This window comes from Martes martes, assembly GCF_963455335.1.
Source record: "Martes martes genome assembly, chromosome: 16".
In the NCBI taxonomy this organism is placed as follows: domain Eukaryota; kingdom Metazoa; phylum Chordata; class Mammalia; order Carnivora; family Mustelidae; genus Martes; species Martes martes.
This window is the reverse complement of record NC_137904.1, coordinates 10661307-10682201: the sequence shown is the minus strand read 5'-3', so window position 1 is coordinate 10682201 and position 20895 is coordinate 10661307. Positions and strand designations below refer to the sequence as shown.

The following is a 20895-nucleotide window of genomic DNA, read 5'->3' as shown; positions in this document are numbered from 1 at the left end:
CCCTCCTCCTCCAGGAAGCCTTCCAACCCATCCCTTCGCACGCATGCACGCACGCACGCACGCACACTTTGATCAGACCGCCATCCCTGTGGTTGCAGGCGAGCCTCTCAAGGCTCCAGGTGGGGGCTTTGAGATCTCCTGGGTCCCCCATATTGTTCAGCTCAATGCAGGACACCAGGCAGGCATGGGGCACCATTTGTGGACTGAATAATAGACAGAAGGTAGACGAAGAGGGTAGTAGCAGGGGAGGGACATGAAGGAGCAGAAGGGCCAGGCAGAGGGGCCTGGCAAAGATCAGGGCCCCAGATGTGGGACTGTCACCTCCCCCGGGCCTGCGACAGCTCCTCTGGCCTCACCCCAACCTAATGAGACTGTCAGGGTCATTGGCATGCCCCTGCCTGTCCCTGCCCCGTGCTGGCCTCCTCCCCAGGCCTCTGGACACACTCTGCGGCCCCTTTCTCTATAAGTCCCATATCCCCTTGGATCAAGGCTCCAGAGACTCAGGACCCCACACAATCCAGGAAACACGCTTAAATAGTGTTGTTTTAGGCAAGAGGAGGCTGGAGGTGTTGGGTGGGGGTGTCCCGGTTTTTTGAGAGGGAGACACATTAGAGCTGAACCCTGGGCCGGCACCTAGCCTTGGATCCCTTCCAACTTCACCAAACTGGCAGCTGAGAGAACCGGGACCCAGAGAGGGTGAGAAAGCTGCCCCACATCACACAGCCGCGTGCCCATAGGCAGGCTGGCAGGGCCTGGGTTGGGTGGGGCTTGACTCGGTCGGAGAGGTGGGAAGGAGGGTCAAGGGCCCTGTGGCTGGGGGTAGAGGGGAGACCAGTTTAGGACTTTGGTCTCAGGTGGGAGCAGGAGAGAAGTCTGCTTCCGAGGAGGCCGGGAGGTAGGGGGCTCTCAGGTGTCAGGTCCCAGGATGCGAGCCTGGAAGGACTGTGGAGGAGTCTGTCCGACAAGGGCGGGCTTCCAGGGCCACACAGCCACGGAGGAGGGGCGGGGGAACCACACGGCGGGGAGAGGAGGTCAAGGGGCCAGGACCCACTGACACAGAAGCCTCCCGCCAGGCAAGAGGGAGAGGCTCCTTGTTTTGGAGGAGGCAGTGAGCCCGCAGATGAGCTCACACTCGCCTGCTGAGTGGCGTGTCCCGACAGAGCCCTTCTGGAAGAGGCTCGGCTGTTTTGCATCCCTGGGACAAGTGCCTGGAGCTCCAGGAGAGACCCCGCCCTGAGGATGGGCGCCTAGGGCCGGGAGCCTGAGGCTGCCCTGTTGGTCGAGCTAGGCACGGGAGGCTGGACCCCTTGACCTGCGGAGTGGGGGGCTGCATGGGCCTGAAGGGAGATGGGTGGGTGGGACCTAGGAGAGGACCCAAGCAGACACGCACATGCGCACACTGAGATGCCAACCTCCCGTCACCCACTGCGGAGTTCACCCCAAAGGACTCCCGGGTACTCTGCCGACACAGCCCCAGCCCGTCCTTGTGGGAGCAGGGGGTGGGGAGGGAGGCATCAGGGAGACACGTGTGCTGTGGGAGGATTCTGATGATGATCCCCTATGGGAGGCTTAGAGGGGAAAGGGGCCCATTCCTGGGTCGGGGCCTATCAGGGAGGGCTACGTGGAGGAGGGAACACTTGGGCAGTCTAGAAAGATCGTGGGGTGAGTCACTGAGGTGAAAAGGAGGGGACAAGCAAGGCTAGGAGGAAACGGCAGAAGCTCAGGGGGGCCAGGGACAGCTGTGGCCTGAGTGGGGCCCCCCTGAGAACCAGCTCTGGGTCCCCTCCGTCAGGAGGGCTAAGGGCTCAGATTGGGGGAAGACAGAGAGATCTCTGGGATGGCTGGGGAAGGGGGCCTCTCCCCAGCAGAGATGCCCTCAGATGAAGCTTAGAGAAAGAGATACATCAAAGCCGAGGGCAGTGACCATGAAGGGGTGGCCAGAGCCACATGGGAGGGGGGGATGGACTTTTCTCCAACCTGCAAACCCCAACTCACCCCTCAAAGACCCCCTCTGGGGGGGCCTCCTGGGCCATCCCTCACGTGGCTGGGGAAGCCCATGTCCCAGCCTGTCCAAGGGGCCTGGCACCCCCCCCCACTCCCACCGCAGCCACCATACCGGCCCACCAGCAGCAGCTCCCGCTCGCCGGCGCGGGGCCTCAGCCGCCTCCAGATGTCCATGGTGAAGAGCGTGCTGCTGCTGTTGAAGATGGACGTCAGCGACGACATGAGCGCGGCCATCATCACTGCGATCATCAGCCCCCGCAGACCTGGGGGGCAGGGACGGGGCTGCTGTGACCCTGCCCGGGAGCCCCTCCTGCCTGCGTCCTCCTGTCTGAGGCCCCACGGTCAGCAGCGGCCATTCACAGGTCCTCGAGAGCAGAGCCCCGGGAGGAAGGAGGCTGGAGGTGTTCACGGGAGAAAGGCCCAGACACCAGAGGCCGGAGGCCAAGAGCAATTGTGGGGCAGGTGTGGGGAGGTGGGGGACGGGGCGGGGGGGGTTGCTTCTAGATTTGCGGCTGGAGCTTGCGGCTTGCGGGCCCCATCGTCACAACGGGGATGGCTTCTGCTGTTCTGGGTGCACTCAGAGCTCCCCGTTTCTGCAGAGCTTTGCAGGTGACAAAGCACTTTCACACTCAGGCCTTTACTTGACGGAAGCATTATTAACCCGTTGACAGACGAGGAAGTGGAAGCTCCTAGCGGGAGGAGAGGTGCCCAGGGACTCACAGTGGCCAGAGGCAAAACTCTGCGGTGGGGTGGGGACGGGAAGGCCTGGGGCGGGACCCTCTGCTGAGAGGTCACAACCCGGGCAGGGCGCGGTGGCCTGTGTGTGGCAGGCCCCAGCAGGCAGAGGGGGTCCCCTTTCTTGTTGGAAAAGGAGATGCGGTTGGTTCCCCAGGAGAGAGAGAAAAATCTACGCAGGGATTGGCTGAAAATGAGGGAGGGGTCTCCATCGGGGGTGGACGAGGGTCTGCTTTGCAAAGCCTTCTGGGAGTCGTGGGCTTGAGAGGGGCTGAGGGTCGGGAGCCCTGAGAGACAGAAGGAGGATCAATTTCCAACTCAGTGCTGTGTGGCATCAGGCTGGTCAGCTCCCCTCTCTGGGCCTCAGTCTGATTCTATCTCCCAAGGCCTCTCGTGCTTTTTCTTCAAGTGTCTAAGCACCTCCCCTCCATCCCTGCAGATTCTGTCTGTCCTCCAACCCCTGCCCTAGTTTAAACCTGACTGAGGGTCCCCTCCCCTGAAGGCTCAGCCTCCCTGGTGCTATTTTTGCCTGGCCTTGGTTCTGTGTCTGACCCGCTGTGTGACTTCCAGGCCTCCCATGGCCCTCTCTGTTCACTTATCGTGCTGACTGGGCCGGGGCCAAAGAAAAGTGAGTTAGATCATGATTTTTCCCCAAAACGTTTCTCCATCCTGTTTCTCTTGCTCAGGGAGGTGGATTAACTTGGGGCTTATTCTCCACCCACATTTCAGACAGGGAGCTCAAGGCCTAGAGAGAGGTTATGGCCCAGCAACGGCTGGGTGTCAGCACTCGGGGGCTTAGCGAACTCCCCCCACCCCCAGAACAGAAAAGGAAGGTGAGGCCCAGAGGTGGGAACCCACAGCGAGGCCAAGCCTTGTGCCAGGCGGTGTCCTGGCATTATTATGTTTAATCCCAGCAACAACACGCTGAGGGGTGGGTAGGCGTCATTATCTTGAATTTACAAATGAGGACAATGAAGCTTCAAGCAGAAGTGACACGCCCCAAATATCTCAGCCAGCGAGCTGTGATTCGATCCCAGCTCTGTGAACTCACATCCCCTGGGCCTCCACGTCCCAGGAGGGAGGGAAAGCAGAGCAGGGCTACAAAGCTCCTGGAGGGGAAGCCATGGGGAGGGAGGGAGACTCAGGGTCTGGGAATCGGGAGGGGAAACCAGGTCTCAGAAGGCTATCTCCTCTTTTCCCTCTGCTGGACAAGGAATGTGGGGAAGTCCAAAACCCGCCCCCTAGTTCTACCTATAAGGGGAGGCAGGAGGTGTGGGGCTTACGGGGGCCCCGAGCTCCTGATCCTAGCAGAGTCGGCAGTGGGTTTGGGGCCAGACAGACTGGGGTTCGTGTCTCAGCCACTCTGTCGTCGTGGAGGAGTCGCTTTCCCGACTCCGTGCCTCAGTTTCCCTATCTGTAAAATGGAGCTGACTACCTCACAGCCGGCAGTGGGAAGCAGGTTGACCTCACTCAGGGGATGGGACAGCGGGGGGGGGAAGAGGACAAGCCCTTGGAGGCAGATTATCTGGGCTGAGAACACAGCTCTGGGGCTCATTGGCCACGTGACCTTGGGCAGGTCTCTTCAACCTCTCTGAGTCTCAGTTCCCCGTCTCCAACATGGGGATGATGATAGCAGCCCTTAGGGTTCTCAAGACGATGGACGGTATTCCCATGAAAAGTCTTAGGGAGTGACATCCCACTTGGATGTCACACTGGATCCAGAATGGCCTCCACAGCGCCCCTCCCGCCCACCTCGCCCCTTAGCCTTGCCGCCCCCCACTTCCACCCCACACCCTGCCCCGACCCCTCCCAGAGTCTCACCTATGGGCATCAGCTCCATGACCAGCTTGGGGTAGGCGATGTTGGAGCAGCCGATCTCCGCCCCGCAGGCCCGCAGGCACTCGGACGGCACCACGCAGCCCACGTCATCTGCATCAGAGGGATGCCCGGTATATCCCAGCTGGCCCACCCCGCCCTTCCCACAGCCGCGAGCACCTGGGGCCGGCAAGACCCCGGCCTGGCGGGGCCCTGCACCGTCACCGTCTCTGACCGGGAGCTACGTGGTCCTGGGTCCGTTTCCCAGTCTGGGTCATGAGGAGGGGGTTGGCCTCAGAGCCGTTCTGGCCCCTAAACCCTTGACTCTTTTCCTGCCCGGTGTCCTCCATCATAACGTCTTCTCCCTGTCCCAGGACAGGCCAGGGGGCTCAGTTGCGGTGTGGCATTGCCCATGCGAGCAGTCTGCTGTTAGAAGCCACCTGGGGTGCTGGTCTCCCTCACCCTCCCTTCTGCCCCCAGCCCTTCTCCCCGGAGGGGCAAAGGCAGTCTAGAGGGGCACCTTCCCCAACCCCTGGGCTGGGGCCTGTCCCCCTAACACTGCCCCCCCCCCACCCAGAGCCATCTCCAGCAGTTCCTGCAGGACCCGAAAAACACAGGGGAGCCCGATCACACCCTGGTCAGAATTCTCCAATAGTTCTGCTGTCCGCAAGACCCTCCATTATTGAGACAGAGGCTGGGCTCCTCTGGACCTGTCCCCTTCCTTGCCCCCCACCCCCTGCACTTTCCTGCAGCCACACAGGCCTCCCTGTCACCTGAGGCCTTCCCCACCAGCCCCTCTGCCCAGGCCTTCCAGGGGGGACTAGCTCAGAAGTGACTCTTGGGTCCATCCCCTGACCCCCCACCCCTCCGCATTTTTCCTCATCTCTTTGCTCAGGACCACTGGGGCCTGCTGATTTGTTTCTTCCTCTTCTCAGTGGGCGTGGGTGGCGAGCTGGTAAGAAGGGGGCTGTCACCGTGGCCATCTCCCCAAAGGCAGGAGGGGCTCACACCGCTCATCTGTGGGTGAGTGCCTGGACTGAGCCCTACATCCGGGCCTCCCTAGCAAGCCCCCTCCCGCAGAGCCCTGTTGGGGGGCAGGAAACATGGGCCTCACTCCCAGAGCTTGCCCACAGCAGCCGGCCTCCCCAGCATGGTGTGGGAACGGTGGGCAGCCCCCTGTTCACGTGCTCCTCCCACCAAATACTCCTCATCGCCCTGTGGCCCCTGTCCCTCGGGGGATTTTCAGCAGGGGACCCACAGATGCGGAGCAAAAGAGAGGAGAGGGATGGCGGGGAAAGTTCAGAAAGAGACACAGCTGGACCAGAGCTCCAGGGGGAAGGGAGGCCAGTGTGGGGGCTTATATTTCCATTAGGCAGCGGGCAGCGGCATTCCCCGTGCCACGGTGCTCCCCCTGCAGACCAGGTACTCCCAAGTTCACCACTGTCCCCTCCAAATGACCCTATTGAAAAGTCCTTCCATGGATGTCCAACCCATGGCAGTCTCAGATCCCCTTCCTCCAGGCTAGCAGGGCTGGGGAAGCACCCCCCCATCCTCAAGGACCTGGCACCCCGGTCTCTAGCCCAGACCCTTTCTTGCATCCAGGCACCTGCGGTGTCCGCTGCCAGTCATCCCTGGGGGACCTCCCAATCAGTGTGTCCAATCGAACTTGTCCCCTTCTACTCCCTCCGCCTGGTAATGGCTCGCTGCCCTTTCTCCTCCCCTCCCCTTACCCAGCCCCCTAACGCCCCAGCCCCTTGGCTTCTCCTGCCACACCCCTGCCTGCTTCACTTGGCTCCTGCCCTGCTCCAGGCACCAGCTCTCCCCGCCCCCTTCCATCCTCCCCATCCTTGCAAAATTACACCTCCGCTCACACTACTTCCTTCTCAGAAGTCCCCCTTCCCCCACATTCCCAGACCCCCTTTCCACGGCCTTTTAGGTCCTTGTCAACTGGTCCCAGGTCCTCCCACCCAGCGTGCATGCGTCAGCCACCCGGACCTGCTGCTGTTTTCTCATACACACCCAGCATTTGGCCGCCTCCAGGCCTTTGCAGACGAGGTCCCCTCCTCCCAGGACTCCGTCCTACCCTTGTTTACCTCCTGCTCCCTGGCCCATTGCAAAGGGCTGGTCCTCTGAGGCTTTCTCTGACTCCCTCTGCACCTCCCCGCCCCCCAAGCAGGCAAAGCAGCTTCCTCTCAAAGGCTCCTATGGCGGAGGATTGAATCATGAGAGTTTGTATGCGGATTTCACCTCCCCCCACCAGACTGGGAGCTTCCCCGGGGCGGACACTGGGTTTGAATCATCTCCAGGTCCCAGGTATCACTCAGTTCAGGGCTGGGAACATTTGTGAATGAATGAGTGCGTAATGGAGTGAATGGTGGTGAAGAAGGAGGCAGGCACAGGAGGAGAGCAGGAGGAGGAGGAGAAAGGAAGCCAGAAAACAGTCATGAAAAGGTCCCTGCACTGCCTGATCCAGCGGCAGCCCAGCAGTGGACGGGAACCCTTGGGACGAAAAGGGCATAACTTGGCTGGGACACGCAGTGGGACCCAGGTCAAGCCCCAGGCCCCATGGTGGGACTTTGGGGTGGGGGTTGGGGGGAGGTACTGGGGTCCAGCATACAGAGGGCAGGTGATGGACCCCTCCTGACTGGTTCTGGGCCTGGACTGGCCGGCTCTGATGCCCAGACCCAGCCCTCCTGGGAGAGACGGGTGAGGAGTCACAGCCACATAATGGCTCAGAAAGCCCGAGTCAGGAGATTCTGGCCCAGTTTTTTCAGCCCATTCCAGGCTCTGGGCATGGGCCTCTGCCTCTGGGCACCGCTGGCTCGCTTGCCTGAGTTTGTGCTGAACAGCAAGAAAGAACAACCTCTCCTTTATGACAGCAGCAGAGGTGTCGCCATTAAAGTCCCCTGAATGTGCCACCTTCAGCAGTCAGCAGCCTCAGGACAGTGAAGGCTGGGGGTGGGGGGGTGGGGGTTGCTTCTGAGCTGGGCAAGGAACAAGCCTCTGTGGGCCTGGGGGCTCCCCAGCCAGGTTCTACTTTTGCATTGGCAGCTCTGTCCAGCCAGGGCCACACCAGAAGCCTGGGAGCTGGCCCTCTCCTCGTCCCCCATGTCCTCCCTCCCTGTGGCCAATACCAAGTCCAGCCACTGGGCTTGGTGACCAGGTGAACTGCACCACCTCCTTACTGCACTGCCTTGCCCCCTCTAATCCACCCTCCTCACACACAGCAGAGGGACCTTCTAAAACCACCCTCCTTCCTGTTCACACACTTCTTTGGCTCTCCATCCCATGCAGAAGGGATCACAAGGCTCTAAATGTGCCATTCATGGCCCCCTACCCACTTAGCCAGTTTTAGCCACACCTCTGGGCCTCCGTGTTTGCTGTTCCCTCTCTTGGGAATACCCTTCCCTCCTTCATAAACTCAGGGAATTCATAGGCGTTCAGACTCTCAACCTGTGGTGTCTGTGCAGGCTTTAGGAAATATTCTCGGGGCACCATTAACTCTGTGACCTGTGACAGCCTCTGCCAGTGTCTGTTGATAGACTGAATGACCCTTTCCCAAGGAGGCCACTGGACATAAGATCATAAGGGCTAATCAAGTTGCTCCCCACTCCCTAACCAGCCCCAGCCCATCCCAGGGAGAAAGTCCAGATGTAGATGTTGCAGTAAGGAGTAGGAGAAAAACACACAGACCTGGGTTTAAGTCCCACTATCCCAACACCATACTGTGTGATCTTGGGTGATTATTTAAGTTCTCTGAGGCTGTTTCTTCCCCCATAAAATCCTTCTGGGGGACATCCAGAGACCAAAACTCAACCTCAACCTAAATGTTCCACCTGACACAAAATTAATTCACAATAGATCACAGATTTAAATGTAAGATGTAAAAACTATCAAACATTTGGGCAGGGAAATAGAGAAAATCTTCAGGACCTAGGGCTAGGCAAAGAGTGCAAAGACTTGATATCAAAAGCACTATGCATAAAAGAAAAAAAATGGATTAAGTAAACCTCAAAAAAATTAAAAGTTCAGTGTGAGACACCTGTGAAAAGGATGAAAAGAAAAGCTACAGGACAAAATCAGTAAAGTTGCAGGATACACGGTCACTATACAAAGATCAGTTGTGTTTCTATAGACTAAGAATGAACCATCAGAAATAGTAATTAAGAAAACAATACCATTCATGATGGCATCAAAAATAATAAAATACCTAGAAATAAATTTAACCAAGGAGGTGAAAGACCAGTACAATGAAAATTATAAGACACTGATGAAAGAAGTTGAAGATGACACAAATAAAAAGAAAGACATACCATGTTCATGGATTAGAAAAATTCATGTTGTTAAATGTCCATACCACTGAAAGTCATCTGCAGATTCAATGCAGTCCCTATCAAAATTCCAATAGCATTTCTCACACAAATAGAAAAAATATCCTAAAAATTTGTATAGAACCACAAAACAACCCAAATAGCCAAAGCAATCTTAAGAAAGAAGAGAAAAACTGGAGACATCACACCCCTGATTTTAAACTATACTACAAAGCTATAATAATCAAAACAATACAGTATTGGCACAAAAACAGACACATAGATCAATAAAACACAATAGAGACCACAGAAATAAACCCATACCTATATATAGCCAATTAATTTAGGACAAAGGATTTAAAAATATACAATGGAGAAAGGATGGTCTCGTCAATAAATGGTGTTGGGAAATGGGACAGCTACATGCTAAAGAATGAAGCTGGACTACCATCTCAAACCATTCCTAAAAACCAACTCAAAATGGACTAGGGATTTGAATGTAAAATTCCTAGAAGAAAACATGGTGGGGGGGGGGGGTAAGCTCCTTGACATTGATCTTGGCAATGATTTTTTTTTTTTATTTGACACCAAAAGAAAAAAAGAATGGGACTACAACAGATTAAAAAGCTTCTGCACAGCAAAGGAAATCATCAACAAAATGAGAAGGCAACCTACAGATTGGGAAGAAATATTTGCAAGCCAAAAAACTGATAAGAGATTAATAGTCAAAATATATAAAGAACTCATACAACTCAATAGCAACCCCCCCAAAAAATCTCAAAACAAAATCCAATTAAAAAGTGGGCAGAAGATCTGAATAGACATTTTTTCCAAAGGAAACATACAAACGGCCAACGGGTACACCAAAAAATGCTCAAAATCACTAGTCATCAGGGCTATGCAAACCAAAACCACAATGAAATACCGCCCCACACATGTTAGAATGGCTATCATAAAAAAAAAAAAAAAAAGAGAGAGAGAGAGAGAGAGAGAGAGAGACATATCACATGTATTGGCCAGGATGTAGAGAAAAGGGAATTCCTTTTGTGCATGTAGGTGTGCTACTGGTAGGAACCTAGATCAGTGCAGCTACTATGAAAAACAGTACAGAGATTTCTCAAAGAACTAAAAATAGAACTACCATTTGATCCAGCAATGCCACATCTGAGTATATATCTTAAGGAAATGAAATCACTACTTTGAAGAAATGTCTGTACTCCATGTTCATTGAAGCATTAGTCACAATAGCTGAGACATGGAAATAACCTCAAGAGTCCATCAACAGATGAATGGATAAAGATATGACATACACACACAGACACACACACACACACACACACACACACACACACAGAAATATTACTCAGCCCTGAGAAAGAAGAAAATCCTACCATTTGTGACAACATTGGTGGACCATTATGGGCATTATGCTAGATGACGTAAGTCAGCGAGAGAAAGACAATACTATATGATCTCACTTATAAATGGATCTAAGAAAGGTGAAGTCAGAAAAAGAGAGTAGAATGATGGGCCTGTGGGATGGAGGAAAAGGAGTGATCTTAGTCAAAGGGTACAAACTTCCAATTATAAGATGAATAAATTCTGGAGATCTAATGTACAGCATAGTGATTATAGTTAATAATATTGTATTATATATATATATTTTTTAAGATTTTATTTATTTATTTGACAGAGAGAGACACAGCAAGAGAGGGAACACAAGCAGGGGAGTGGGAGAGGGAGAAGCAGGCTTCATGCCAAGCAGGGAGCCCAATGCGGGGCTTGATCCCAGGACCCTGGGATCATGACCTGAGCTGAAGGCAGTTGTTTAACCAACCAAGCCACCCAGGCGCCCCTGTGTTTTATATTTTTTTAAAAAGTTACAGACCAGCAGCAAATACTGTGCAGGCCATAGACCTGACAAAGACCTTGTATTTAGAATATATAAGAGCAGGGAGCCCGGGCCTGGGTGGCTCAGTTGGTTAAGCGTTCAACTCTGGGTTTTGGCTCGGGTCTGGATCTTGGTTGGGGTTGTGAGATAGAGCTCCATGTCGGGCTCCGTGCTGGGCATGGAGCCTGCTTGAGATTCTGTCTCTCTCTCTCCCTCCGCTCCTCCCCACACCTGCTCATAATGTTACTCACTCTCATTCTCTCTTCAAAAAGAAAAGGGGGGGGGGCCGGAGAAAAAGCTCTCAAACTCAACGGGAAACACCAAATAATCCACTTAGAAAATGGGCAAAACACATGAACAGGCATTTCTGAAGAAGAGGACTGACAGCGGGCAAATAAGCGCATGAAAATATGTTCTATGTCATTAGTCATTAGGAAAATAGAAATTAACACCATAGGAAGACATTATTACACACGTATCAGTGTGGCTAAGATAAAAAGATTGTGACAACATAAAATGTTGGCAAGGATGTGAAGAAACTGGATCACTCGTATGTAATTGGTAGGAATGTAAAATATACATGATATAACATGTATACGAATGAATATGTAAACATGCATATGAAGGTTCGTAGCAGCTACGTTCATAATAGCCCCCAAACTCGAAACAACCCATTGTCCTTCAGCAGAAGAGATGGTTGAACAAACTCTGGTCCACCCATGCCATGAATACTAGCCAGCAACAGAAACGATAGGGATCGTTAAGCTACGGACATGCACGTCAATCTGGACGACTTGCCAGAGAATTATGCTGAGTGGGAGAAAAAGCTAATCTCTAAAGTTTCTATGCTACACTTTCCATTTACATAGCATTCCTGAAATAACAACATTGCAGAGATGGAGAACAGATTTCGAGGTTGACAGGGGTCAGGGATGGAGATGTGGGTATGGTGGTAGAGAGGGAGGTTTTGGTGACAGTGGAACAGTTCTGCATCCTAATGGCAGTGGTGGCGACCACACAAATCTGCACACGAGGTAGGATTGCGCATGCACACACACACCCAGGAACGCTTGTAAACTGGTGAGATCCGAACAGGTTCTGGATTGCACCAATGTCAATTTTCTGGCTATTGTGTTACTATACTGGAGTTCTACAAGATGATGCCACTGGGAGAAACTGGGAGAAGGCTGCCTGTGACCTCTCTGTTGGTGTGTTGTTGTTTTTTTATTTCTAACAATTTCCTGTGCATCTGTAAATATGGACAGGTAACTGCAAGGTTGGAGGGCTTCATCCTTTTCAGCCCAGAGAGCCAGGACTCCCTTCATGAGCTCCAGGGTTTGTCATAAAAGCCAAAGGAGAAGCTGAAGCCCCGAGACTCTTGTTCTGGGTCCCAGGTGGCAGTGAGGCTATATAAATCAGCCTCCAAGGTTCCCAAGGCAGTGCTTGCCCCTGGGGACCGCTGCCTCTCCTCTGTGGCTGAGTGGGGTGGGGAACACAGGGTCTGCGGGCAAGAGTTGGGTCTGACTCCAGCCCTCAGCAGCCCTCTCTGGCTCTCCCCATCCCAGGGTTCAGGTGGGCACTGCTTATCATGTGGGACCAGTCCCGGGGGGGCAACCCCTCCCAGTAAGGAGCAGGGCTAGGGACTAAGAACTGGTTATCTACCTGCTCTCTGCACACCAGGTTCCCTAAAGGCTCCTTCCTGAGTTTGGGTCAGACAATGCCCTATCTTTGCCATGGGGTCTCCCGGTCCAGTACCTTAACTCTACTTCCACAACTGGACAGCTGGGTATCTGCACAGATTTCCCGTCCCACCTGGGAAACTGGACACTGATAGGGCTGGACCAAGGTTACCAACAGGCTCTGGGAGTCAGGGGGAGGAGCGCAAAGGCTGTTGAGTTGCTGTGTGTTCTCAGCAAGAATACTGTCCCTCTCTGGGCTCCAATGTTCCAGTCGTTGTTGGACTTTGGTCCCTGGGCTTTCCAGAATTCCGCCACCCGGCCCGGGGAGCCTAGGAGGAGGCGGCGCGGCGCACAGCCACCCTACGCCGGTGTCCCTTGGGGGTTGGTTGGGCGGGGAGGGGGGGGTGTGTGTGAATCAGCTTCCGGCCCCGCCCCTAGGGCGGCACGTGACCGCAGGTGGCGGCGGCGGGGTGGGCGGGGCTGCATTAGTCACCAGCCCGCCGCCGCCGGTGCGCTCCGCTCCGCCTGCGCGCCTCTCCTTGCCGGCTCTGGCCCGCGCCCGCCCGGTAAGCGAGTCCTGGCCCGCCGCCCCGGATCCCGGGCCCGGCAGCGGCGCTTCCTCGAGCCTCCTCCGGGCAGGCCTCTCGGGTTGCGGGTCCGCAGATTTTAAGACCCCCGTGCCCTTCCTGGAAGCCGTCGGAATGCAGGGCGCCGCCGAGCTGGGCCAGAGGCCACCCGGGTTGTGCCCTGCCTCCCACTCTTGGAAACTTCTGGGAAGTTCCCTGCCTGCCCTGGTTCCTCCCAGAAGTTGCCTAGGACTTTAGGCAGCTCCACAGTTCCTCCGGGATGTGGGTCCCCCGGCCCCTACTGATAGAGGCGCACCGCACCCAGGCGTGGGTCCCGCCCCGCCGTCTCGCCCACTGCCGCCCCACCCCCGCCCTGTCGCTCTGTCGCCCCTCCCCGGTCCCGCCTGCACCCTGACCTGACCTCTGCGTTCACTTGGGCTCTCCCGCAGGCTCCCTATGGGCACAGTCGCTGAGGCACTGGTGGAGCCCCAGAGCGCGCCGGAATTCACGAGCCTGATCTTGCGGAGTTCTCTGTCGCCCGCCCACCCGGCACAAGCGTCGTCGGGGCAGTGGCAACATGGCCTTCTCCCAGGTGCAGTGTCTAGACGACAGCCACGTCAACTGGCGCTCCAGTGAGTCCAAGCCCGAGTTCTTCTACAGCGAGGAGCAGCGGCTGGCCCTGGAGGCCCTGGTGGCCCGTGGCAGGGAGGCTTTCTACGAGGTGCTGAAGCGGGAGAACATTCGGGACTTCCTGTCAGAGCTGGAGCTCAAGCGCATCCTGGAGACCATTGAGGTGTATGACCCTGGCTCTGAGGACCCGAGGGGTGCGGGCAGGCCCCGGGGGCCTGAGGACGATGGCGTTGGTGACAGCGAGGAGGCCAGCAGGGCAGGTGGGGACCCCACCGAGGCCGAGCCACTGCCCTCCCTGGAGTACTGGCCCCAGAAGTCTGACCGATCCATCCCGCAGCTGGACCTGGGCTGGCCCGACACCATTGCCTACCGTGGTGTGACCCGGGCCAGCGTCTACATGCAGCCCCCCATCGATGGGCAGGCCCACATCAAAGAGGTGGTGCGGAAGATGATCAGTCAGGCCCAGAAGGTGAGCCAGCTACTGGGTGGGGGTCCCCTGAGGGGAAGCTGGCCCCATGCGCCTGAGCCAACCCCCAGCATCTCTGCCATTTCGGTGCGCGTGAACTCACAGCAGCAATATGGAGACCATGACACCATCCCCTGTGGTCTCTTTGCTGCCTCCCAGGCTGCCTCTTCCCCTGGCCTCCTGGGGCTCCTCAGTGTCTTTGCGCAGGATTAGGGTACCTGGGTCCTCTGGCAGGTGACCATGGGTGCCCCATCTCAAGGGGCCTTTGTGCATTGCTGTGGGGGGGGGGTGTGTTCTGATTTGCCCCAAAGCCTGCAAGCAGCTTCCCCAGAAGAAAGTGTTGTGATGGGGTGGGGCGGGGAGGAATCTCGGGGTTTTTCTCTTACTTACTGTCCCTCGAGATGGCTCTGATTCACACCTGGGAAGCAAGACGCTCCCACGCACACCATGAGACACTGGTGTGGCTTTTCTTGGGTGGTGGACAGAGTCTGGCGTGGTGCAGGAGGCACGGAGACCAAACACGAGCCTGGGTCCCTTTGAGGCTGGTGTGGAGGTCCCAGTTCAAATGCGTCTATTTCCCGGTCGTGCTGGGCAACGGAGAGTGACTTGCTCGCCCTCTCTGAGCCTCTTTGTGAGCTTTGTGAGGGCAGAATCTTCCCAGGCTGGGATGGTGAAGGGACCTCCAGCGTTGCTTCTTCTTGATCCCTGCCTCGAGGGGTGGTATCCCTGGTGCAGGTAGTCATTCTCAGCCGACACACTGACACACATCCTGAGAAGGAGAGCTCACCCCTTGCCGAGCGCGGCCATGAGCTGGCGCGTCTTCCTACCGAGAGGTCGTGCATTTCTGTGGTTTCAGAGCACATCGCACCTGACTGATAAAGCCTGCCCAAGCCAGCTGTGTTGAGAAAGGTTCTGAAGCCAGGCCTGAGCTCAGTAGAGGGTGGTGAGTGGTTAGCAGTGTCTGTGCTGGTGCAGGTGTTTCTAGCAGACTCTAACCCTTCGCCAGGCCCCGAGCCGGGCAGCGGATCCCATGAGCCCAGAACGCTGGCTTTGGCGAGCATCCTGGCTGACAGAGCCTGGGGACACTCATAGGCAGAGAAACCAGAAGTGGGTCAGGAGCTGACAAGGTGGCCATGGGTTAGGTTTCTAGAAAGGTGGAGTGCCTGTCCCCCGCGGACAGGCACTCTGACCCTGGCAGAGTCGGAGAGCCTGTGTCTCGGAGCCTGGCCCGCAGCCTGTTCCCAGGCAGCTTTGGGGTTCAGGTTTCTGATGTATAAAGTGGAGGGGAGCCTGGGGCTGCGTCTTTGGCTGTTGAGGAGATGGCATCGGGTGACCGCAGTGAGGAAGAGTTTCAGGAAGAGGAGGGACATTGGGAGGAGGAAGGGGCCTTCGTGGCTCTTGGGCAAGTATCCTGCCCCACACCTGCCAGGGGGTAGGCAGGTGCGGCTGACGTCGTGTCTGACTTGAGGTCGTGCAACCCAGTCCTCTGGGAGGGTCTGTTGGGGTCCCTTGACCCCTTTTTTTTAAATGGGGAAACTGAGGCCCGGGGCGGGGCTTGACCTGCTGTGCCAGGGTTCCCTCTCCTCACCCCTCTCCTCCCCACCAGGAGTAGGAAGGAGACCGACACCAGATCCCTGCTCGGCGTGGGAAAGGCCAGCGCGTCTAATCTGCCCCAGACAGGAAGACGGATGGCCTGGCCCAGTGATGGGACCAGATAGGGGCACCCAGGGCCAGGCCGGGCATGAGGGCATCCTCCCCACATGTCTGCAGCCCGGTCTGAGACCCAGCCATCCCATGCAGTCCCCTGGGCCTCTTGGAACTTCATTTGCTCCCCACGAAAGCCCCACCAGGTTGTTGGCGTTGCCTGTCCAAGGTGACATGGCTGGGGGGAGGTCCATCTCGGGTTGGAGCCCTGGTCTGTGCGGTACCCCAGTCAGCGCGGCTCCCTGACCCCTCTGAGAAAGGCGGCTCACTGCTGAGACTGCCCCCTTGGATGGCAGGGAGCCTCCCTGACCCAGCAGGAGGGTCTAGGGTCTTCCATTGGAGAGCACAGAGAGAACAGGGACTTGTTCAAACCCACGGCGCCATGGTGAGCCATGCCCCTGCTTCCCATCCTTTGTGCTTGCCTGTCACATCCATCCAGGGACCCGAGGCCAGCATAGTGTGTGCACGTGGGTGGGCAGTAATGACAATAGCTACTGGTTTTTGAGCGCGAGGCACTTGGTAATTTCAGGTAGTGGGATCTGCTCATTTTCCAGATGTAGAAACTGAGGCCCGACTGGTTCATCTCTGCTGATGTCACCTAGCAAGTTGTTGGGTGGAGGGGTGGGGACCAGGACTGTTGTCATCCTTAGATTCCAAGATGGGTCCCCTGCCCATCCTGGCCTGGACAGAACACAGTGACAGGCAGGGCAGGGAGGGGCAGCCCAGCCACGCTGCCATCAAGCCTCCCATCAGTCCTGCGCCTGCTGCTTCCCAGGCTCCGGCACCGGGCCGTGCTGCTGACGGATGCTGACGGCCCATGCTGACAAGGTGCTTTCCTGGCCTGCCCGCCCGCTGGCACCGGGAGCTCTCCCTGCTTTATCTCTCCCTGTGAATCACATCTTTCCCTTCGCCCCGCATCCTCTTCTGCGCCCCACCAGCAGTAGTGTGGGGAGAACACTCCCCCCTCCCCAGGCCTGGGATGGGGAGCCCGCTGTTCGGTTGCCTGGCGTGAACACTGACCCCCTGCCAACTGGGCACCTGGGCTGGGGCTGCTGGTGCTGACTCAGGGCAGCCCAACCCGCCACCTCCTCCTCCCCCTGGCCTGTCAGCACGGCAGGCAGACCCTGGGGCAGGGAAGTGACGCAGCACACACTCAGCCTGCCCCAGCGTGGCCGCCAGGGAGCGGCTGTGTTCCCGTCAAGGCTGCTGAATTCCCCCATTTGCCAAAACATGAGAACGAAACTAGGGGGCCCCAGGACCGGGAGCCCAGGGTCCCAGCTCTGCCTCTACTGCTGGGGGACCTGGGACAAGCCCCAGCTCTTTTCAGAGCTCCAGTCATCTCATCTGTAAAATGGGTACAGGCATTGACGATTGGTAAGGGTCCCTTCAGCTCTGACACCCTGTTCCCCTGTGATTCTGGACTCTTCTGGGGGAGGAGACCATTGGGTTCTGGGTCTAATCGTACTGGCTGTATGGTGCTGAGCAGGGAGCTTGTGCTCTGGGACCTGTCTTCCAGCCCCACTGGGCTCTACGTCTCTGAGATGGAACCCCCCCCACCCCCCAGGACCCATGATCTACCTGGGGAAAAACCTGCTTCAGGGTTGCAGCTGCATACCAGAGGCCGGGCCTGTAGCGTCATGCCCAGGAGGGATAAGCCCCAGCCTCGCTCCTCTGCAGCCTCCGAGAGAGAGAGAGAGAGAGAGAGAGAGAGAGAGAGAGAGAGAGGTGAGGCTGGGCTGGGTCCCAGAGGGGGCTGGGGAGGGAGTGCCCTCTACCCCCCATCCACGACCTTGGGGAAAGGCCCCTAGCGGGACCCCCGCGCCAACCCCAGACAGTCCGGGGAAGGTCCCGGAAGCAGGGGTGAATCGTGGACAGGTGAGGACACCGAGGGAGCACGAGGGCGAGTGAGTGAGCACAGCCGGACTAGAACCCACTTCTCGGGCCTGCCAGGCCCGGGCTTGGGAACAGAGAGCCAGAGAGGTCCAGTGTCTTGCCTCAGGCAGGAGGAGACTGGAAGCAGGTAACCCCACGGTGTTTTCGGTCAGCCCCTGCCTTCACACGCTGACGTCCTGGCTCACGGCTCAGCTCCCAGAGAATAAAAGCAGCTTAATGAGGCGCTTGTTAAATGCCAGCTGTATGCCAGGTGCTGAGCGGGCACTTTACCTGTGCCGAGGAGGTGTTGCCTCCTTGGGGCGGATGAGGGACCCGAGGCTTGGTGGAGCCCAGAGAGGGCAGACGCCTTGGAGGAGCCGGGCCCAGAACCTCCGTCTGCAGGCCCCGACCCCCTTGTCCCCCGAGGGGAGCGGCATCTTGGCTGTGCTCTCTGGGCCCTGCCCCCCAGTGGGAGCATTGGCGCCTTGCTGCTGCCCCCAGCTTGACTCAGGACAGTAAAAGCCCTTTCATGAGGCTCCTTGTCCCCATGAGGCTCCTTGTCCCCAACACGCTCCCAGCCACCTGGCTCTCCCGGGGGGGCCGGTAGAAGTATGAGCACATCGGGACTGGGGAGAACAGGCCACCCGAAGCTGAGACCCCTGCGGGTCCCCCAGGAGCAGGAGGGAGGGCTCTCGTTTCCCCTGAGCTCACTGGCACTGAGGCTGTCCCCTAGAGGCCTCGGGAAGGCCCGTTGAGCTGTTTGCAGGGCGCATGCGGCATGTGCTGGAACCCGGGGAGCAGCAGCCGGGCCAGGCTCACGCCGTGGAGCCGGGGAGGGGCTCGTGCCTGCTCCCGCCGTTCCCAGCCCAGGCCCAGGGCCCTCGCCTGCCAGGTGGGGAGCCATCTGATAACATAATCCCAGGTGTCAGCTCCATCCTCTCCAAGGCTTCCTACCCAAGGGCGTTTGCATCCTAATTGAGACTTTGAGGAGAGCCAGGAGCAGCTCTGCCAGGAAGGAGGGCCCGCAGCTCGGGGCCGGGCGCACGCTGCCCGCCTCTTGCAGCCGGTGCTGGGACAGGTGGCCTCCCCGCCGCTGGCACGGCCCTCCCTCCGTCCCGCGACCCTATTGTCGTATTCATGTCCCAGATGAGGATACTGAGGTTAGGGCGCTGAGAGTGGGGGCAGAGCCTGCTGGCCTTCACCTGAGGGTCTCTGGTCTGGCGGGCCTGCGTGGCACTCCTGGTCTCCCGGGTTCACCGGACTCATCCGGAGGCCAAGGGACCTCCCCCCAGGCCAGCAGAGAGGGGCCGGTCCTCTCACAGTCCCCTGGTTCTCCTGTGCGATTCTGCCACCCCCTTTGTTGTGGGGCCTTGGGCCTCAGTTTCTTCATCTACAAAACGGGGATTGGACACTTGTCTTGCAACAGTAACAGTGGTGAGCGCCCACGAGCTCCTGAGTGATCCGAGGATGCGGAGTGCAGGGCAGGGCCGCGCCTCTGCTCCAGGACCCTGCCCTCCGTCCTGCCAGGCTCCGGCCTGCCTCCTTCGAGGCTTCCGAGGGCTCTGCAGGCGTCCTCCCAGGCTAAATGCAGTGCAGGGCGGTGGGAGGAGGGACTTGCGGACCACACAGACCCATGGCCAAGCCTCTGTTCCACCGAGCCGTGCTGCCCCAGGATGGTCACTTCGCTCCTCTGGCCCTCTGTTCCTGCCTCCTCGTTGCCACGGTAATGCCAACACCCGCGTCAGAGTGGTGGAGAGAGTGCAGTGTTTCATCAGTGCGAGTTCTCTCCTCTCTTCATCTTCCCCTCTCTCCTGACAGCCTCACTCTGGGAATAGTCTGGGTTGCAAAGTAGTGAGCTCCCCGTCCTGGAGGAGTTCAAGCAGGGGCTTGCTGGCACGCAGTAGAGACCAGTAGGCAACAGGTGGCCCAGGGACCTCAGGTTTTCTCTGGCTTGCAGTGGGACCTTGGGCAAGTCCTTTCCAGGCCAGTCCTGGGGGGTTGGGAAGCTCAGTGACACCGCAGTATCTGTCACTCCCAGACCCTGGGAAACCTGAGGTTTTACAGGCTTTCCAATGAATGAGTCTGAGATTTTCCAATTTGAAAATCGTCAGCTGGTGCCATTCACAGATGCCCATGCAGGGGTCTGGTTGGCCAGACGTTATGCCTGCAGGCCTGGAAGTTTGCAGGACTCAGAGGCTCCCTGGGGGCCAGCGGGAAGGGGACGGGGCCTGTGCTCTCCCGCTCATCCACAAGCACAGCCCGGGTCACCAGCCAGCCCTCCCCCACCCTCTGCCGGGCCCCTTTCCCCTGCAGCATTCCTGAGACTTGGTGAGGAGGCCGATGTGCATCTGGGGAAGGCTGGAGACGCAGGGCAGGGCCCACGCTGCTGGACTGGGCTGGGCCCCCGGACAGAGGGCTCTGGGCGTGACCAGTATGTGCCTCTTGACCCCATCCTGCTGTAGCCGTTTGGCACTCAGGAGGCCCGAGCCTCCTTTAATTGGCCTTAATGAGGCTTCTGTTTTAATAGTGCAGAGGGTGGGGAAGGCGCCAGGTTGATGCCTGTCAGGGGGGAGAGACTCGGGTTATCCATTGTACCCCCGCCATGCGACTGAGAAGAGAAGCTGGGGCCGTGCTCTGGGCCACCCCGGGAAGGAGTGGCAGAGCCAGGAGGCCCTGGGGCATTTGCCTTCGGGCAGAGCTGATGGTCAGGAGTTTGTTTCAGGAGCCAGGGTGGGCTCTGCGGGGCGGTGGGTGGAGTCAGCTAGAACTTACATGGGATCCCCCGCCAAGGGAAGAGCCCTAAGCAGGAGGCCTCTGCCACCAGCTGACCATGACCGTGTGGCTCTGGGACAGGGACTCCCTCTCTGGACAGTGGGAGTGGTCACTGCTGCCTCTGCTTAGTCCTTGGAAAAGGGACACCTGAGAGAGTGCCAGAAAGCTGGCCTGGTTATCCTGCCCTTGGCTTGGGTCAACAGGCGTTAATGACCTACACAGACTCTGTCCCTGGGAGGCAGGACCACCAGGCTGTTCCCTCGGGGACAGGCCTTTGGGACCCAGAGGATGGGCGACTGGTTTGGAGAGTGCCAGAAGTGAGGAGGAATGCCCCCCCCCAGTCACCACGGTGGGGCCGGGGGCTCCCAGGGGTCCTTCCCAGTGCCTGGAGAACCTTCTAGGCCTTTCAATCTCCTTAACCCTCCTTAAACCATGGGAGGGGAGGGGTGCA

General features: G+C 57.7%; 2 protein-coding genes across 5 annotated transcripts in view; one reads left to right on the top strand and one right to left on the bottom strand.

The window, feature by feature from the left end:
• The window catches only part of SLC5A10 (solute carrier family 5 member 10), a 54691-nt gene that overhangs the window by 3067 nt on the left and 30729 nt on the right, over positions 1–20895 (bottom strand). For 2 of the 4 annotated variants that reach the window (XM_080825852.1, XM_080825854.1), the window contains 2 exons: positions 4561–4668; positions 2117–2267 (listed from right to left, as the gene is read on the bottom strand). In XM_080825852.1, the coding sequence (XP_080681978.1) occupies positions 2117–2267; positions 4561–4668 (259 nt within the window). Of the gene's footprint in view, positions 1–2116; positions 2268–4560; positions 4735–20895 lie in introns of all 4 variants that reach the window. The other 2 variants (XM_080825853.1, XM_080825855.1) reach the window with 2 other exon arrangements.
• FAM83G (family with sequence similarity 83 member G) overlaps positions 13578–20895 on the top strand; it is a gene marked incomplete at its 5' end in the record, with an annotated part of 29278 nt that continues 21960 nt past the window's right edge. The window contains one exon of the mRNA XM_080825851.1: positions 13578–14099. Within this exon, the coding sequence (XP_080681977.1) occupies positions 13578–14099 (522 nt within the window). The remainder of the gene's footprint in view (positions 14100–20895) is intronic.